This window comes from Barbus barbus (assembly GCF_936440315.1).
Source record: "Barbus barbus genome assembly, chromosome: 16".
NCBI classification, from domain to species: domain Eukaryota; kingdom Metazoa; phylum Chordata; class Actinopteri; order Cypriniformes; family Cyprinidae; genus Barbus; species Barbus barbus.
In genome coordinates this window covers 24,099,994-24,117,467 of record NC_136744.1, presented here as the reverse complement: position 1 = coordinate 24,117,467, position 17,474 = coordinate 24,099,994, and the positions used below count along the sequence as shown (strand labels likewise).

General features: G+C 36.1%; 1 protein-coding gene across 1 annotated transcript in view; it reads right to left on the bottom strand.

Moving 5' to 3' along the window:
- LOC306882572 (uncharacterized protein) overlaps positions 1 to 17,474 on the bottom strand; it is a gene marked incomplete at its 3' end in the record, with an annotated part of 150,379 nt that overhangs the window by 87,159 nt on the left and 45,746 nt on the right. The window contains exons 13-14 of the mRNA XM_079437294.1: positions 16,328 to 16,354; positions 15,971 to 16,024 (exon numbers count right to left, since the gene is read on the bottom strand). Of these exons, the coding sequence (XP_079293420.1) occupies positions 15,971 to 16,024; positions 16,328 to 16,354 (81 nt within the window). The remainder of the gene's footprint in view (positions 1 to 15,970; positions 16,025 to 16,327; positions 16,355 to 17,474) is intronic.

The following is a 17,474-nucleotide window of genomic DNA, read 5'->3' as shown; positions in this document are numbered from 1 at the left end:
CCTCTCTGTGATGGTACCACAAGGCGTCGCTCACTAGCAGATCTCAAACTTCTGGAGGGGATGTAGGTTCGTAATAGTGAGTGGAAGTAGGAGGGTGCTGAGCCTGTAAATAGATGGAAAACTGAACGGGCTTAGGGTATTCCAACGCGGATATAAATAGAGAAGGTCTCAGACAATGTCATATCCACCAAATTAGGTGCTGAAACAATGAAGATAAAGCCAGCAAACACACATGCCACTTCCTGCTTAATGCGTTAGTTCCATTATAAGATACATCACTGATAAGACCGCTGAGATATTTCTATCCAGTGCAGCAAAAATAAAATAAATGTAATAAAATAAAATAGTTCTTAGTGTTCATACATACATACATACACACACACACACACACACACACACACACACACACGCAGTCAGGTACATATATATTTGGACACAGGCACAATTTTTATTATTATAGCTGCTGACCAAAACATATTCAAGTTTCTTGAATAGCTTTAATTTGAGGGTATTCTCATCAAAATTGGAGGAAAGGTTGAAGAATTACAGCTCTTAATTTGTACCTCCTCGCTTTTTTAAGGGACCATAACTAATTGGACAATAGACACAAAAGCTGTTTCATTTGACAGGCATCGGCTACTCTTTCATTATTTCTACATCAAGAAACTGTTAGAAGCTGTTGCTGTTAACCCACATCATACGGTCAAAGGAGCTCTCCATACAAGTGAAAGACAAATGTTACATTTACATTTAGTCATTTAGCAGACGCTTTTATCCAAAGCTACTTACAAATGAGGGCAATGGAAGCAATCAAAATCAACAAAAGAGCAATGATACACAAGTGCTATAACAAGTCTCAGTTATCTTAATGTTGTACATATAGCAAGGTTTTTTTATATATAATTATATAATAAATAATAAGAAAACAGATAGAATAGAAAAAGAACAGAGCAAGCTAGTGTTAGAGGTCTTTTTGCTTTTGTATAATAAATAAAAACTGTATAATAAATAAAAAGAAAGGGAATAGAATAGAAAAAGAATAGAGAAGCTATAAAAGAAGAATAGATAACTTATTTGCTTTAAGAAAACAAGCAGTAAGTAAATTAATATAGTGCAAGTCTAAAAGGGGCAAGTTTTTAAGAATAACATCAGAATAGAGTTTGTAAGGCTTCAAAAACAAAACAAACCCATCAGCGAGATAGCAGGAACATTAGGAGTGGATCAAATCAACAGGTTTGGTACATTCTTAGAAAAAAGAACCCACTAGTGAGCTCAGCAACATAAAAAGGCCTGGATGTCCACAGAGGACAACAGTGGTGGATGATCAGAGGATCCTATCCATGGTAAAGAAAAACCCTTTCACAACATCCAGCCAAGTGAAGAACATTCTCCAGGAGGTATAGGTGTGTCAATGTCAAAGTCTACAATCAAGAGGCGACTATAGAGAGCAGATACAGAGGGTTCGCCACAAGGTGCAAACAAGGCCAAAAATCTACATCTAAAACATCTAAAAAAGCCAGACAACTTCTGGAAAAGCATTATTTGGATGGCTGAAATTAAGATCAACCTGTACCAGAATGACGGGAAGAAAAAAAGTATGGAGAAGGCTTGGAACAGCTCATGATCCAAAGCATACAACATCATCTGTGAAACATGGTGGAGCAGTGTGATGGCATGAGCATGCATGGCTTCCAGTGGACAGAAGCAGTCAGATTAATTCTGAAGAGTATAAGGGATATACTCCCTGCCCAGATTCAGTCAAATGCAGCAAAGTTGATTGGACAGCTATTCATACTACAAATGGACGATGACAAAACATACAGCAAAAGCAACCCAGGAGTTTTTGAACTCTCAATCCGATAGAGCATGCATTTCACTTGCTGAAGACAAAACTAAAAAGGCAGAAAGACCCATAAACAAACAACAACTGAAGTCAGCTGCAGTAAAGGCCTGGCAAAGCATCACAAAGGAGGAAACCCAGTCTCTGGTGATGTCCATGAGTTCCAGACTTAAGGCAGTCAATGCCTGCAAAGGATTCAACAAAATATTAAAATGAACATTTTATTTATGATTATATTTATTTGTCCAATTACATTTGAGCCCCTGAAAATGGGGGGACTGTATATAAAAATGGTTGTAATTCCTAAGCATTTTGTGTTATATTTTTGTTCAACCTCTTGAATTAAAGCTTAAAGTCTGCACTTCAATTTCATCTTGATAGTTTAGTTTTAATTATGTTCTGGTGCCATACAGAGCCAAAATTATGAAAATGATGTCAGTGTCCAAATATATGGACCTGACTGTACACACACACACACACACACACACACACAGAGTACACAGACAGACGAATGATGAATAAGAATATATGGATATAATAATTTTTATACACTGAGAACAAATTACATTAAACATTGTATGCATCTTCAAATAATAATACACACTTAAAAGAGAAGTTTAAAAATGTTAAAAATAGACTGAAAAACACAACATTAAGATTAAGTTAAAATAAAGCTAATTTTTTTGTTTTGTTTTGTTTAAAAAAAAAAAAGAAAAAGCTAGATTTAGTTTTTCAACTATCGAATATGCACAAAAGTGAAAGTTATGGGACATATTAGCAAAGTACTATTTATATGGAAACTCCATCCACAAAAATGTTGATGGTAATTGAAAACACTACTTAAAATAGTCCCATATATTGTAATCTGTAACAATGATGGTGTTCAAAAACGTAGTCCAAGAACAATTTTACAGCTCAAATTAATTACACATTTTTGCATGGAAGAATTTATATACCTATACCAATGTCACATAATATTCCTTCAATATTACACTTCAAAATATATACCACTAATACCAAGGTAAAATTAACCAGCATTTATACAGGCTTAAATATCTCCTGGCCATCCTCCACAGCATGTCCAAACAGAGAGGGGTGCAGACGCATCAGGAGTCTGCCGGCCAATAACCTCACCCTACAGGTGCCCATCGAGAGGTCACCGGCATGTCTGCAGCCTAATCTAACACAGCGAGCCAATGAAAAGCACTGCCAACTGGTCCACATCCCGCTGGTACGTCTCAGTCTCCTGCTGTCTGTCTTTGACAGGACACACACAGCAATGCACATACGGAACAGTCCACAGGGCGTCCATTATTAGCAACATCAGTGCTAAGACAAATACCGCTGCTTTATATACCCGTCAAAGCTTGGGTAAAAAAAAAGGATTGTTAGCAGTATATAGAATTTAACTTGAGGTTTCATGTAAAACCGAGATCTGGCTCATGACCATATAGCCCAGTTGGGCGGCACTGAGTGTTAAGAGATCGTCATGACATGAGGTTTCGGAAAAGCTAATCGCTGTTCTTCCTGCGTAGTCGCAGACTTTGCGAAGGCGTGAGGAGACTTACAGAGGAGGGGGGCGGTGACCTTGTGTCACCTTGCACACAGAGTTCAGAAGATATGGAGATGGGGAAGAAAAGGAAAAACATGCATAACGCTTGTTATTCTGCAATGTGAAGCTGTAGCCATCATCTCATGAAGGGAAATGAAGTTTGATTTAGAGAAGTGCGCTTGAGAAACATGTTTGAAAGGCAGCAGACATGCATAAATGTCCACAAACACTTAGATGTTGAGCATGAAAATATTGGAAATAGTCCAACACTGAATGCATTATCCAATCAGTAAAGCTTGTTTATATACTAGCATACCAATAAAAGTTGGAATTTTCTCATCTAGCATAATGGAACAAAAACATTAACTATGACTCTTATATTGAGGGGTGTGTCCTATTAAATGTACTCCCCTAAATTGCAAATATCACCATGTGACTTGCAATTCAAGTAGGAAATCATAGTTCATCAGTTTGTTTGGTTGTACAACAATGGTCATATTTTACTGCATTAAAGTGGATGGAACTTATTCCTTTTTAAAATTGCTTTCATCTATTCCTTAAGCTGTCAAATTTGGTTTTGATAGGCTGTGATGTTCCTGTTTTAATAGGAAATATGCAAACACAGAAAAAGAGAACTTTTCTTATTTCAAAATGAATGAACTAATTAGTCGTTCAGCAACTTATTTACTTTTTCTTTACAATATTCATGCAAGCATATTTTGTAACGATTTAATCTAAAAAATGGATTGATGAAGTAACAACTTATGCATACAATTAAGTAGTATTTCTGATTATGTAGCATTACATTAATATTACAAAATGTAATTTTGTATAACAATTTTCCCTTCATTTTCCTGAAGTTGCTTAACTATTATACTTATACTTTTTCATAACTTATTGACATACATTATGAAGTTTTTTATGAAGAAGCATTTTGTAAATAATGTAAAAATAAATAAATAAATTAATAAGTAAATAACTTAGGCTTTAAAGTTTTTTAGCATTTAAGATTGCTACATTATTTTTTTTTATGGTACAAAAATAGTCAACTTTTAATCTTCAGATCAATTTTTTATAATTTTTTCCCCTTCATTGAGAACTTTTTCTGCATATTTTTTCTACGCAGCTGAATAAAGTGTATATATATATATATATATATAAATAATAATCTCAGAGATGTCATTATCTAATTGGAAAAAAAATAAAAACTATGTACTGCAAGTCATCAATGAGGACTTAAAATGCAAAATGCATTTATCTGCTAAAGGTTAGCATACTCTAAAATATGCTGCACCTAAAATCACATACTGCATTTGGCTTAAAACTTGGTTTGAAAAAGGATGTTCTATATAGTATGAATGTGTATAGTATGAATGAAATTCTGACGCAATACATCTGCCATGTTTTCACTGTCATGTGACCTACCAGTGTCAGTTGCATCGCTTTACTACAATTCACAAATTGTCTTATGGGATAATAAAGTGACCATCAGATGCACACTTTAGAATCTCATCCGGGAACTTCTTGCCTACTGTTTTATGAATATTTTGAATTCAGGTAATACTACTCTGCTCACCAACAAAGCAAGCATATTTGGATGCAGGGATGAACTGCTTTAAAGATAACAGACACCAAGTAAAAGCCACAAAACCCCAAAATGGATTTCATAGGGTCTAAAAAAAACAAAGTGTGTGGTTGTAGAAACACTTCAGGACGATCAGCATTTACTTAAGTAATGCTAACACAGAGTCATTTGGAAAAGTAGAAACCTGAAAACAAAAAATGGCAATTTAACTTAAATGTAGCCTTGTGTGGAAACTTTTCTCTGTAGCTGCAGTCGCCAGCAGGAGCTGTCACTAGAGAAAAGGTCCACTGGAAAACGTTTGTGACAGTGTAAATATGTACAATCACCATTCATTCCCTCTCTTAAACAAACAGCAGGGCATCCACTTTAAATTAACCTACAGTTTCCTTACTGTATGCAAATTGCTTTTCAGTACCACTCGAGATAGCATTGTACGTTAAATAAGAGAAAATTGTTTTTCCACCGAGCTTCACCGTCTACTGTCTGTTTATATCGTAATCACTGGCTGAGAATAGAATGCAATTACTTGCTATTGTTTAGAAAATACATGCAATATGTTATACGATGACAATACCAAATCTGTGATGCTTTACAGAAACGTCTGGATGATTGCAATCCATTTTCACAGCACGCTAAACTCAAATCTGCAGGTCAAATTACTAGAAACCGTGGCTGTCCGACCGTGGCCATCCGCTCTGCACATCGCAGCACGAGGTTCCCATCAATTATTTAAAGGGCACAAATTGATATCACTGCTGCTGGATCCTCTAACAGCTGGGGAAAACTTCCATGACATGACACAGAGTGACCTAGTAACGTGCTCACTGGTTTATACACTAGTACTCACTCCCATTTCATTCCCTCATGTTTTATAGCACGTATCACATGGCTAATCGTTTCTAGGCACCTGCTGATGTTGGCTGAGGTACGTGGAGAACCGGATGCATGCCATCTGTTGGAGCTAATAGTACGATTTTGGGAGTCATTAGAAGGTCACATAAATGATTGTCATTAACATAACTAAGCGTAAAATCTCAAATGTGTTTTTGGGTTTAAATAAATACTTTTTTTCAGGTCTAAAAAGAGGAAATTAATAGAATTAAAATTACAAACATTTAAACAATTTTTAATAACTTTCTTTTTAACGAGTGCCATTTCTCACTGTAACATGAATGTCTGGAATGCCATCAGATTTAATTACATTTGAAGTGATCTAGCAAATGCAATGTAGAATTCCATTCAAATTCAAATTTACAAAATGGAACTGAAATTAAAAATAATTCAACTACAATTTTAAAATTTAAAAACTGTAATTTTAAAATGGAAAAGCTAACATAAGATAAATGGTCTGACAAATAATGAATAAATGTAAACATTAAGGTTGAACATAAAATGAATAAATAAATGGATGGCCAAACAGCCGGACGTGTTCTTTACTTGTGCTTGAGTGAACAAAACTCTACATCAGTATCTGAGAAATTAAGAGTTAATATTACATGAACTAAAATTTGAATTAATCCAACTGCAATAAACACAATTTTGCAATGGCAAATGTAAAAGACTGTCAAGATGAACTTTAAATATTGGCTTGACAAAAACATAAGCAAAAATGCTGAGGTTTGAAGGGTGTATTAATCCCATTAATTAATTAATAAATGATGACCGGACAGGCAAACATGTTCTTTACACTTATGCTTGAGTGAACAAGACTCTAAATCAGTATCCGAGGAATTAAGTGTTCGATGAAGCATCTAAGTAATTAAGTATACTTCAAACTGATATCTGATCCACATCTCCAGAGAGAACAAGATAAACAGATCAGTGGTTTGAAACTTAACCCATCCACGGTAACCAAGAGAGAGAGAAACAATGACCTGAATATGGTATAATATGGAATAAGGTTACAGTATCTATGGGGGGGGGGGGGGGGGGGGGGGGGTAAAATGGTATATGGTAACTTCCTATAGTGCTTTGCTCTTTTGGCTGAGCATGTCAGGACATTTTACAGACGGCTGGAGATGAAAGCCCAAACAGATCACTGCCATTGAACAGTATGGATGAGGTATTACACCACTGGCAACATTACAAGCTACAGTAATGGCTCATTTTCTACAGCTGCAGTCTTCAATCTTCATTAACATTCTGACTCGACTACAATTAGCCCAAGAGTCACTAATTACATACATCACCACAATTAGAGGATTCATTATACTCCTTTTTCTCGGAGTAACACTTTTGCTAAGATAAAAGGAGCAATTATGATGCCTGCACCCACCGCTCTAGTCTCACAGCGGAAAATTCAACATGTCAGTATCTCAGCGTTTCTGTGCACATCGCGGAAGTCGCACAGTCCCTCTGCTGTGTTAACAGAGAGGGGAATAAACCTTAAAACCTTCCAGTAACTAAACTGGAAGAGCTTGGTGCTACCAAGACCAAAGTCATAAGTTAGACACCCACACAAACTGATCATACTTTTATAAAAAACTTAAAACAAACAAAATCAAGGAAAATAGCCAGACTATCTATCTATCTATAGCTATCTCTACCTATCCATTCATCCATCTCTATCTATAGTCATTATACCTATCCATCTATACACATCCATACCTATATCTCCTATCTGTATGTATTTTCATACATCTATTACTTATATCTAGACATCTATATCTAGTTATCTATCTATATATCTACATCTATTCTTATAAATATATACAGAGATATATATATACAGAGATATATATATATATATATATATATATATATATATATATATATATATATATATATATATATATATAGAGATAGATATATATATATATATATATATATATATATATATATATATATAGAGAGAGATATATATAGAGATATATATATATATATATATATATATATATATATCTCTGTATATATTTATATACACACATACAGATATAGATATATAGATTTATATAGATATAGAATTATTAGGTATAATTCAGAATTTATTGCTCCATCAAAGATGGCAAGCCATGCTGGCCTAGATGCAGCAAAACAGGCCCAAACAATGACACTCAGTACTATGTTTTACCGATGGGATAACGTTCTTATGCTGCGATGCAGTGTGTCCTTTTCTCCAAACATGACACTTATCATTTAAAACAAAAATTATGTTTTGGTCTCATCAGTCCACAAATAATTTCTCCTGTAGCCCTCTGGTTTTGTCCACATGATCTTTAGCAAACTGCAGACAGGCAGCAATGTTGTTTTTTGGAGAGCAGTGGCTTTCTCCTTGCAACTTTACCATTCACTCCATAGTTGTTCAGAGTTCTCCTGATGGTGGACTCATGAATATTATCATTAGCCAATGTTAGAATTGCCTTCAGTTGATTAGAAGATCCTTTGCAACCTCACAGACTATTACACATCTTGCTTTTGGTGTGATCTTAGTTGGTTGACCACTCCTGGGAAGGGCAACAATGGTCTTGAATTTCCTCCATTTGTACACAATCTGTCTGACTGTGGATTTTGGGAGTCCAAACTCTTTAGAGATGGTTTTGTAACTGTTTCAACAACAACTCTTCTTCGGCGATCCTCAGAGATCTCCTTTGTTTGTACCATCAGCACTACACCTAAACCTGCCTTATAGTATGAACAAAAGCGTATGTGATGTAAAAATGCAATCACAAGCATGCCATTTTAGATTGTTTTTCAATCATCTTTGAGCTCTTTAAATTGTGAGTCATGATTTTCATGAGACTCGTACCCAAGGATTCTGCATCCTAAGTCCAATTCCGTGCTGGCTGAGCCTCCGAGCAAGCTTGTTACATCTGGAAAGTGAATGGAGCTGTAATTATAACGGTGTATGAAAATGATTACAAGTGCTCACTCTATTACCGCCTCTAGTGTTCATTTCTGTTGAAACTGCAGTGATATGTACGTATTTTGCATTTTGCTAAAAAAAAAATAAAAAATAAAAAATACTTTCCACAGGTACGTTTTTGTCATGAGATCAGGTTGCATTTGTTTGATTGGGTTCTCTTTGTCTACTTTCAGGACTTTCTTTTGCCTTTACAAAATGGATCCAAAATGATGATTTAATTATGATTTTTGCTCAGGTGTTCAGTATTGCAGTGCTGCACATAATGTACAAAGCAGATTTGTACATTACAGATGAGAGTGAGCTCTCCACGTCCTTAGCTGCTTAGTGAAGAGTTTGAAGCTCCTATTTGATAATACTCTGCATCCCACCAGCTAAACGGCCGTCGAACACCATTATGTGTGAGTGTGAGGTGAACGCACACATTGAACCCACACATGACTGTACGCCAGCCAGGGCAGCACTGAGCGCTGGAGAACTTGGCAGAACATTAAACGATAACATGCTCTGTGTATGTTCTGGCTTAGGGGTGAGCGCACTGTGATACGAAAGTGTGGGCTGCTTCTTTTCTGTCTCCTAATAAAACCATAATAAAACCATCTATTTACTGTGGGTGTATTACAGAGGTTTGTGCCCTTTCTGTTTACCCAAGCGCGCACACACACACACACACACACAAACACACTCCTACACACACCTGCAGCAAAAGTAGCCGTTCTCCAACTCAATTCTGACTGATTACGCAAATGTATGTCAGCTGAAGTTGCCAGTTGACTATGTGTAACGTAAACTGGCAGTCTCGTTGCCATGGCATGCGTGCCTGTGCTTTTCTGCGTCCCGTAGCGCAGGAAGCCAACAGCACAGAGCTTTGCACCCCATTCCAAGCACTGATGAATATTTCAGTGTGCTGCCATCGGGAAGGAGAGAGATCCTTTTTTTTCTGCTGGCGCTCCTCTGCTTCCTGTTTGATCTCTTGTAGTGTGTCACATGGTCCCAAAGTCCTCCAGTTTTGCTCATCATGCGTTGTCAGTACCATCCATAATGGATAAAAGCAAGAACTTCGCATTAACATTTATGCATTTTCACCTAGTGCAATTCAGTCGCAACGCATTATTATTTAAATCAACCCGATGCCACCCTCCAACACAAACATGTAAATAAACGCACTCAGACTCATTCACGCACATATGCAAGCACATGTAAACACATACCAAGGTGGTCTCATTAGCAGGGGCATCGCTAAACTTAAATAACATCGGAGGCTTAGCCCATTAGCACCATACCGCAATGCAAAGCTGCCTGCAAAGTAAATCATTCAAACTAGAGTTGCATTTTATAATCAAAGGATAAAATATCAACTAACAATTAAGAAAGAATTAAGAGTGAAAACGTACAATTATAAAAGAACAAAGTAATAACAACAACAGCACTACTACTACTACTAATAATAATAATAATAATAATAATAATAATAATAACAACAACAACTCCTTTAACGGCTTTTTATTACTTCAATTTAAATAAGTTAAAATGATTTAGTAGTAATAACAGCTAATACCATACACACACACACACACACACACACACACACACACACACACACACACAAGAAAACTTGGGTGCATAATTCAGTGATTTGATCGACTTTACCAAGACTGAATGACACTAATGCGGCTCCCAATAGGTTTTTTTCCCCCCCGTGGGCAGACAGACAGATAGCAGTAGAAGTGTGAGGGGGTGGTAAAGTACAGTGCTGGGAGCTGCACCGAAAAAGTTGCCTGCTAGGTAGCAATTCAATTTCGGTGAGAAAAACGAATGGGCAGAACGGAAAGCGGGAACAATCCCATGAAAGTGGCACGGATGAGCTATAATAACAAGGCTTTGTGCAAGGACGCCCTGCCAAATGTGCTCACAATTCTGTGAGAAATGTTACAAATATACAATAGCTATATTTAGGGCTACCCAAAAAAAAAAAAAAAGAAAAAAAAAGTGCCCCTTCACCCAAGGTCTAGCGACGCCCCCTGCATATTGGTATTCATAGGTATTTGTACAGTATCTTTAAATTTGAAAGTACAATAAAAAAAAAAACTTGTCCAGTGGAAAACAGTTGTGTGCCACAATTTGGTTGCTCAATAAGACACAATAACAGCCAATCAGAACAAAGCCAAGATGAGTGGGATTTTTGACCAATTAAACTGTGTGGTGGGCGGGGCTACCCAGTATTATATAAATAGACACCAGACATGTGGACAGTTCTAAAAAAAAAATTAATAAAAAAAAAAAAAAAAAAAACCACACTGTGTAAGGTTTATACTTAAAAGAACATTTGCCAAAGAGGTTAGAAAAAGGAAAAATACTCAAAAATATTGTCTGAAAACAAGTCTTCTGCAACTTAGCTTTAATCAGATTTAAAGAGAGTTTGGATACTTTCTACAAGAAAACAGCAATTAATGAAATGATTTTTTGCAGTGCGAGAACACTCTTGCCCTCTCTCTGATCTTCCATCTCATAATTAACATGAGCTCTTATCCCATGGGTGCTCGGATCCATTTCCATTGTTATGTTGGTATCTTTTATTGCTATATGCTTGAGTTATTACAGATATTGACATTCAGACATTATTAACTAAACTTCATCAGTCAGATGGCAGGAGGGCTGACTCTTTTGTCCCCTTCACCAAGAAATCTATGAGAAAGGCTTTCCGGCTTGCTTCCATGAACATTGATTTAGCCCGCATGTCTCAAATTTCCTGAATATATTATAAGAGATATTGTATTTGCTTAATCAGTGAGGAAGGCAGGTAACCATAATGTGATCTCTTCAAATAACTCTGAACTATTAAAGGCTAAGGCCTGTTTCAGCCTGCATGCATAATCAGCATATTAGTGAAAAGCAAAAAAAAAACAAAAAAAAAAATTTTATATATATATATATATATATATATATATATATATATATATATATATATATATATATATATATATATATATATATATATATATATATATATATATACACACCGCATATATTTAGAAAGAGAAAGTGTGTGTGTTTTCCAGTTTAAGAAAAGTATTATTTAAAAAAAAAATAGGAAAAAATAAGATTTATATTTAGATATAGTTAGAACAACTGCAAAAGATGAATATAAATAATATAGAGCATATTATTTTTCGATAATCTTATAGATAATAATCTTATAGATAAATAAATATATATATACATAATAAATAAATATACATACATATACACACACACACACACACACACACACACACAGGCCACTTTATTAGGTACACCTGTTCAATTGCTAATCAGCCAATCACAGGGCAGCAACTCAATGCATTTAGGCATCTAGATGTGGTGAAGACGACTTGCTGAAGTTCAAACCGAGCATCAGAATGGGGAAGAAAGGGGATTGAAGTGACTTTGATCGTGGAATGGTTGTTGGTGTCAGACGGGCTGGTCTGAGTATTTCAAAAACTGCTGATCAACTGGGATTTTCACGCAAAACCATCTCTAGGGTTTACAGAGAATGGTCAGAAAGAGAAAATATCCAATGAGCGGCAATTGTGTGGACGAAAATGCCTTGTTGATGTCAGAGGTCAGAGGAGAATGGGCAGACTGGTTAGAGATGATAGAAAGGCAACAGTAACTCAAATAACCACTCGTTACAACCAAGGTATGCAGAATACCATCTCTGAACGCACAACACGTCGAACACTGAAGCAGATGGGCTACAGCAGCAGAAGACCACACCAGGTGCCACTCCTGTCAGCTAAGAACAGGAAACGGAGGCTACAACACAGACTCACCAAAATTGGACAATAGAAGATTGAAAAAACGTTGCCTGGTCTGATGAGTCTCGATGTTTCCAACACCTTGTTGAATCTATGCCACAAAGAATTAAGGCAATTCTGAAGGCAAAAGGGGATCCAACCCGGTACTAGCAAGGTGTACCTAATAAAGTGGCCAGTGAGTGTGTGTATATTTTATATATATATATAAGTGCCGATTCTCCAGCAAATTTCTTTTTATATTTTTTATAAAACATTCTGATTAAGAAAATAATTTTTGTAAAAGGAATATATTGCAAAAGATGGTGTAAAGAAAAGAGATTTATATGGCATATTTTTAACACCTTTTCTTTTGATTTCTGAGGGAGACGTGGAAAAAAATGGAGCCAAAACTGTACGTGCAACTGCGTTCCTGTTACTCAACACTGCTCTGCTTTACATGTACATTTTCAATACTGTAAACTCTTGGTTGGCTAACAAAATAAATACACGCGAATAAATGCTAACACTTGACATGTGACAAAGGCCAAAGATTTACCCTTGCAAGCAGTGAAGAATTCACTGCCGTAAAGATGGCAGCCGTGTATGACCGACAGCGTTGTGGAAAATGAGAGCTGCTAATTGGGTGAGAGTCTCTTGCCAGCAGAGGGTCGTCTTCATCTAGAAGGCCAGTAATAATGGCCCATGTCCCTCCTTTCCCCAAATAGCCTCTAAGACTGCAGAGCGCCGCAGTCCTGCTCAACAAGTTACCCAGCTGCATGTGACTCGCCAAATATAACCGGAAACCTTACCACATCCCTGCTCGCCGGGAAGCTCCGCAGTCATCAAAGCAAAAGTTATTTATAGGGCCAAACAGTGTCTTTTGCAACAAAACAACATACTTGACACTGATTTAAATGGCAGCCGGAAAAGAATTCAGTCCAAGTAAGTCTTTGGGCAAACTAACTCGCGTGGGTGATAAACGTTAGCCTGATCCCTTGCGAGTGCAGAGAATTTAATGAATTTGTTGGGTGCCGACCACAAGATCATTAGAACACAGCGTCTGGATTCTAAACAGCTTTTTTCTGTAACACCAACCAATTAAAGAGGAATCATGTTGGTAGAAGCTGACATTTTGTTCTGAATTTTCCACAAAAGGTCATGGGCTTGTAGTGGCCTTTTAATCTCACAGAAGGTAGGGATACAACAACATTGTGCTCGTTTCAGAGAAAAGTTTAATAAAATATTTAACTGACTGTAGAAAATGCGGATGGGTTGTTGTGCCTCAAAAGTACACTTCTTGTTTTGGTCTCTGAGAGAGACAGCACTATCCAAGAGCGGCCTAAAAGAGACAACATTTACAGAACAGTGCATTCTGCTTTGAAATAATAGTTCATTCAAAATCCAAAATTCTGTCATTATTTACTCAACCTCATGTCATTCCAAACCTGTATGACTTCCTTTCTTCTACAAAGCACAACAGAAGATATTCTGAAGAACACTGAGATCCAAACAATATTTGATCCAATTGACCGACTAGATGTCTTACAGAAGGAAGTTATGCAGGTTTATAACATAAAGGTGAGGAAATAATAACAATTTTCACTTTGTGGGTGAATTTTCTCTATACTATATGAAACGCTACTGAATTTTGGACAGAGAAATTCCAGAACAAGCTGCACTGTACACCAGATCATATGCCAAACGTCTGGATATGCGAGACTAATAATACCAGAGCTCAACAATAAGGATGGATCTGCTGGCTCGGGGCTGGTTTGAGAGCGTTTCAGGCCAGATGCCAGAACTGTTACAAAATTGTACTTTCACTGATCTTGTACAACCATTTTCATGCCTTGCAAACAAATTCCTAATGATTTTGTTACAGTTTTCCTAAAAATGTGTCTCTAAGTTAAATTTATGTGTAATAAAAAAAAAAGTGCAATTTCTAGTTTCCAGCAAATTTTCATAAATGAAAAACAAAGTTTTATGATGAATTTAATGAATTTATGTGAAGTTAGATGTATAATTTCAATCAAACTTTCAGAAATAATATCAAAATAAATAAGTTGCAAACAAATTCGTAATGATTTCATTACAGCTTCTAACAAGAATGTTTTAATGAATTTATGTAGAGATAGCTGCATAATTTCAAATTTCTACCAAACTTTTCAGATATAATTAATATAAAAAACAAAGCTGCAAACAAATTTGTAATGATTTCGTTATAGCTTCCAACTAAATTGTGTTAATGAATTCATGTGGAGTTAGACAGCTGTACAATTTCTCATTTCTATCAAACTTTCAGAGATAATTAAATAAAATAAAAAAGTATGTAGGTACAGTAGCTATATGATTTCTACCTTTCTAATTTCTAGCCAATTTTCATAAATAAGTAATTAAATAAATTAAAATATATATTAATAACTTCAAGAAATTAAAATCTTTTAAAAAAAATGAACATTTTTACAAATGAAATCCTCAATAATTCTTTTTGTTGCACACTGAAAGCACACACCAACTGTGAACTTGAGCAAGGAATTACACTGCCGTTCCAAGTGATAATGCTCACAACCAATGTGGACAAAATCCAGATGCCTATGGCACGGTGCATCACTCAATCCATCACTGAACTGAAAATATCCAACAGTGTCATGATAACACTCCAGTGAACACCACTGCGGAGGATAATAAATATTCATTCATTCTGTTGAATGGGCTTAATGCTGTGCTTACAGTCCCTGCGGCAAACCCAAGTATTCTCCTCCATCTAAGTGGCATGCATTTTTAATACTTTGTATCACATTCAAGGGAGTTGAGAAACAACTGTATGGCATTCAGGACCATTAACCACTCGAGGTGCCGAGATAACATTTGCGTTAACAGGTGTTAGCCCGCCTCTAGTGAAATGGCTCAGCGGCTTAGGTAATTCAAATAAGCGAAACACGCAACTGCAATTTGTTGCTGGCAGTCAGATTTCACATAAAGCTTTCGTGCCGAAGGCAGACCAACAATTTAACCCTTGGCCGGTGGCGTTGAGAAACAAAGGATAAAGTCAATAATGAAACGGTATCGTTTTCTCAATACGTTCGAGCCTGTCACGACTGAACAGTAAATCACCCTTGAGACCTTTCCTGTTCGGGTCGGCAACACGTGGTGTCAGTCTACCATTGACCTTACAGTTGAATATTCACAGTCATTCCCATGAGACTAGGCCCACACAGAGCTCCCCGATTTTTCTCTCGTTCCAGCTGCTGCCGGGTCACTCCCGAAAGCCCGTCTCGCTGATGGGTCGGTCACACAAACACTTATACGCAACATGGATCCAGCCCACACAGGCGGCGACCTGCTTCGGTTTACTCACCCTTTTGCCCTCTTTCCCTGGTACTCCTGGTTGACCGGGCAGGCCAGCGTCTCCCTGGGGATGATGGGTAAAGGATCAGGGTTACAGTTCTCAGAAAGCATTGCAGTACATAAAGCAGGCGGGTCTGGATCTAGGTTTCCACCTGCCCATGGTCATTAATGATCTCAAAACGTGATTACATCCAGAAGCAACATTAATGTTAAATATGAGGACATAGCAGCTGGCTCTGCCTGGACGGGTTTACATGCCAGAGCTTACTAAAGTGCTGAGAGACAGATGTTCAAACGGCATGTTCACAGCTCATGGTTGAACTTCATTAAGGAAGGCAAAAAAATAAAATGCTGCTGAAGCGCTTACCTTTTCTCCAGGAATTCCTGGAGTACCCTGCACAAAAAAAAAGAAAGAAATTCTCTGAATACACTTTAAATAATTCAAATTTGTCTCTATTTAAGCAACATTTTTAGGCTAAGCTTTGTTGTCCTAATCCTATCTTTGCACTAGCGTTCATAAATTTGGGGTGTGTAATATGTTTCTGAAAGAAGTCTCTATTTTTTTGACAGAAAATACAGTAAATACAGCAACATTCTGATATTATAACAATTTCATTATTTTCTATTTTAATATAATTTAAAATGTAATTTATTCCTGTGATTTTCAGTAGTTATTACTCCAGTCTTCAGTGTCACACGAACCTTCAGAAATCATTCTAATATGCTGATTTCAAGAAATATTTATTTTTATCATCATCAATGTTAAAAAAAAACCCATGCTTAATATTTGTGTGGAAACCATGATACTTTTTCAGGATTCTTAGATGAAAAGAAAGTAAAAAAACAATCTTTTTTTAACTACATATATATTTTTTAAATATGTAAATGTCTATGTTCTCACTTTTGATCAATTTAAAGCATCCTTGCTGAATAAAATTATTTCTTAATGAACAGAAATCTCTCAAACTTTTGAAGTAAATACAAAAATATCTTTTTAAATTTGGAAATGCCAGTGTTTGCAATGAAGCACCAGAAAAAAGTTTTAGGTAAATGTAGGTTTTAGTTAAGTGCTGCAGATTACATGCTGTCACCATATACTTAGCACATCTTGTTTTACGGTGTCCGTGAACATAAACCATATAACACAATACTATCTTTCAGAAAATAGATTTAGAACTAGATAGGAAAGACTAATCACATTTTTAATACAAAAATTACTATGATGTCATCTTTTTGTTTTGTTTTTTTACTTTTACATAACATTTATATTGTTACATTTTTTTTCACATTACATTTTGACATACAATTAAAATAGCCAGCTGAAAATTCTCTACAAAAACAGATTTCCTATAGCAGTTTAATTAAAAACACACTGGATAAAACACAACAGGCTTTCCCTTTGAATCATGAAAAATTCCAGGAAAATCCAGGAAAAAGTGGATATCAGTAGTGAGTGCTGCTTTACAAGCTACACTTATCCATAAAAATCAGTCAAATTGCCACTGTTACATGTA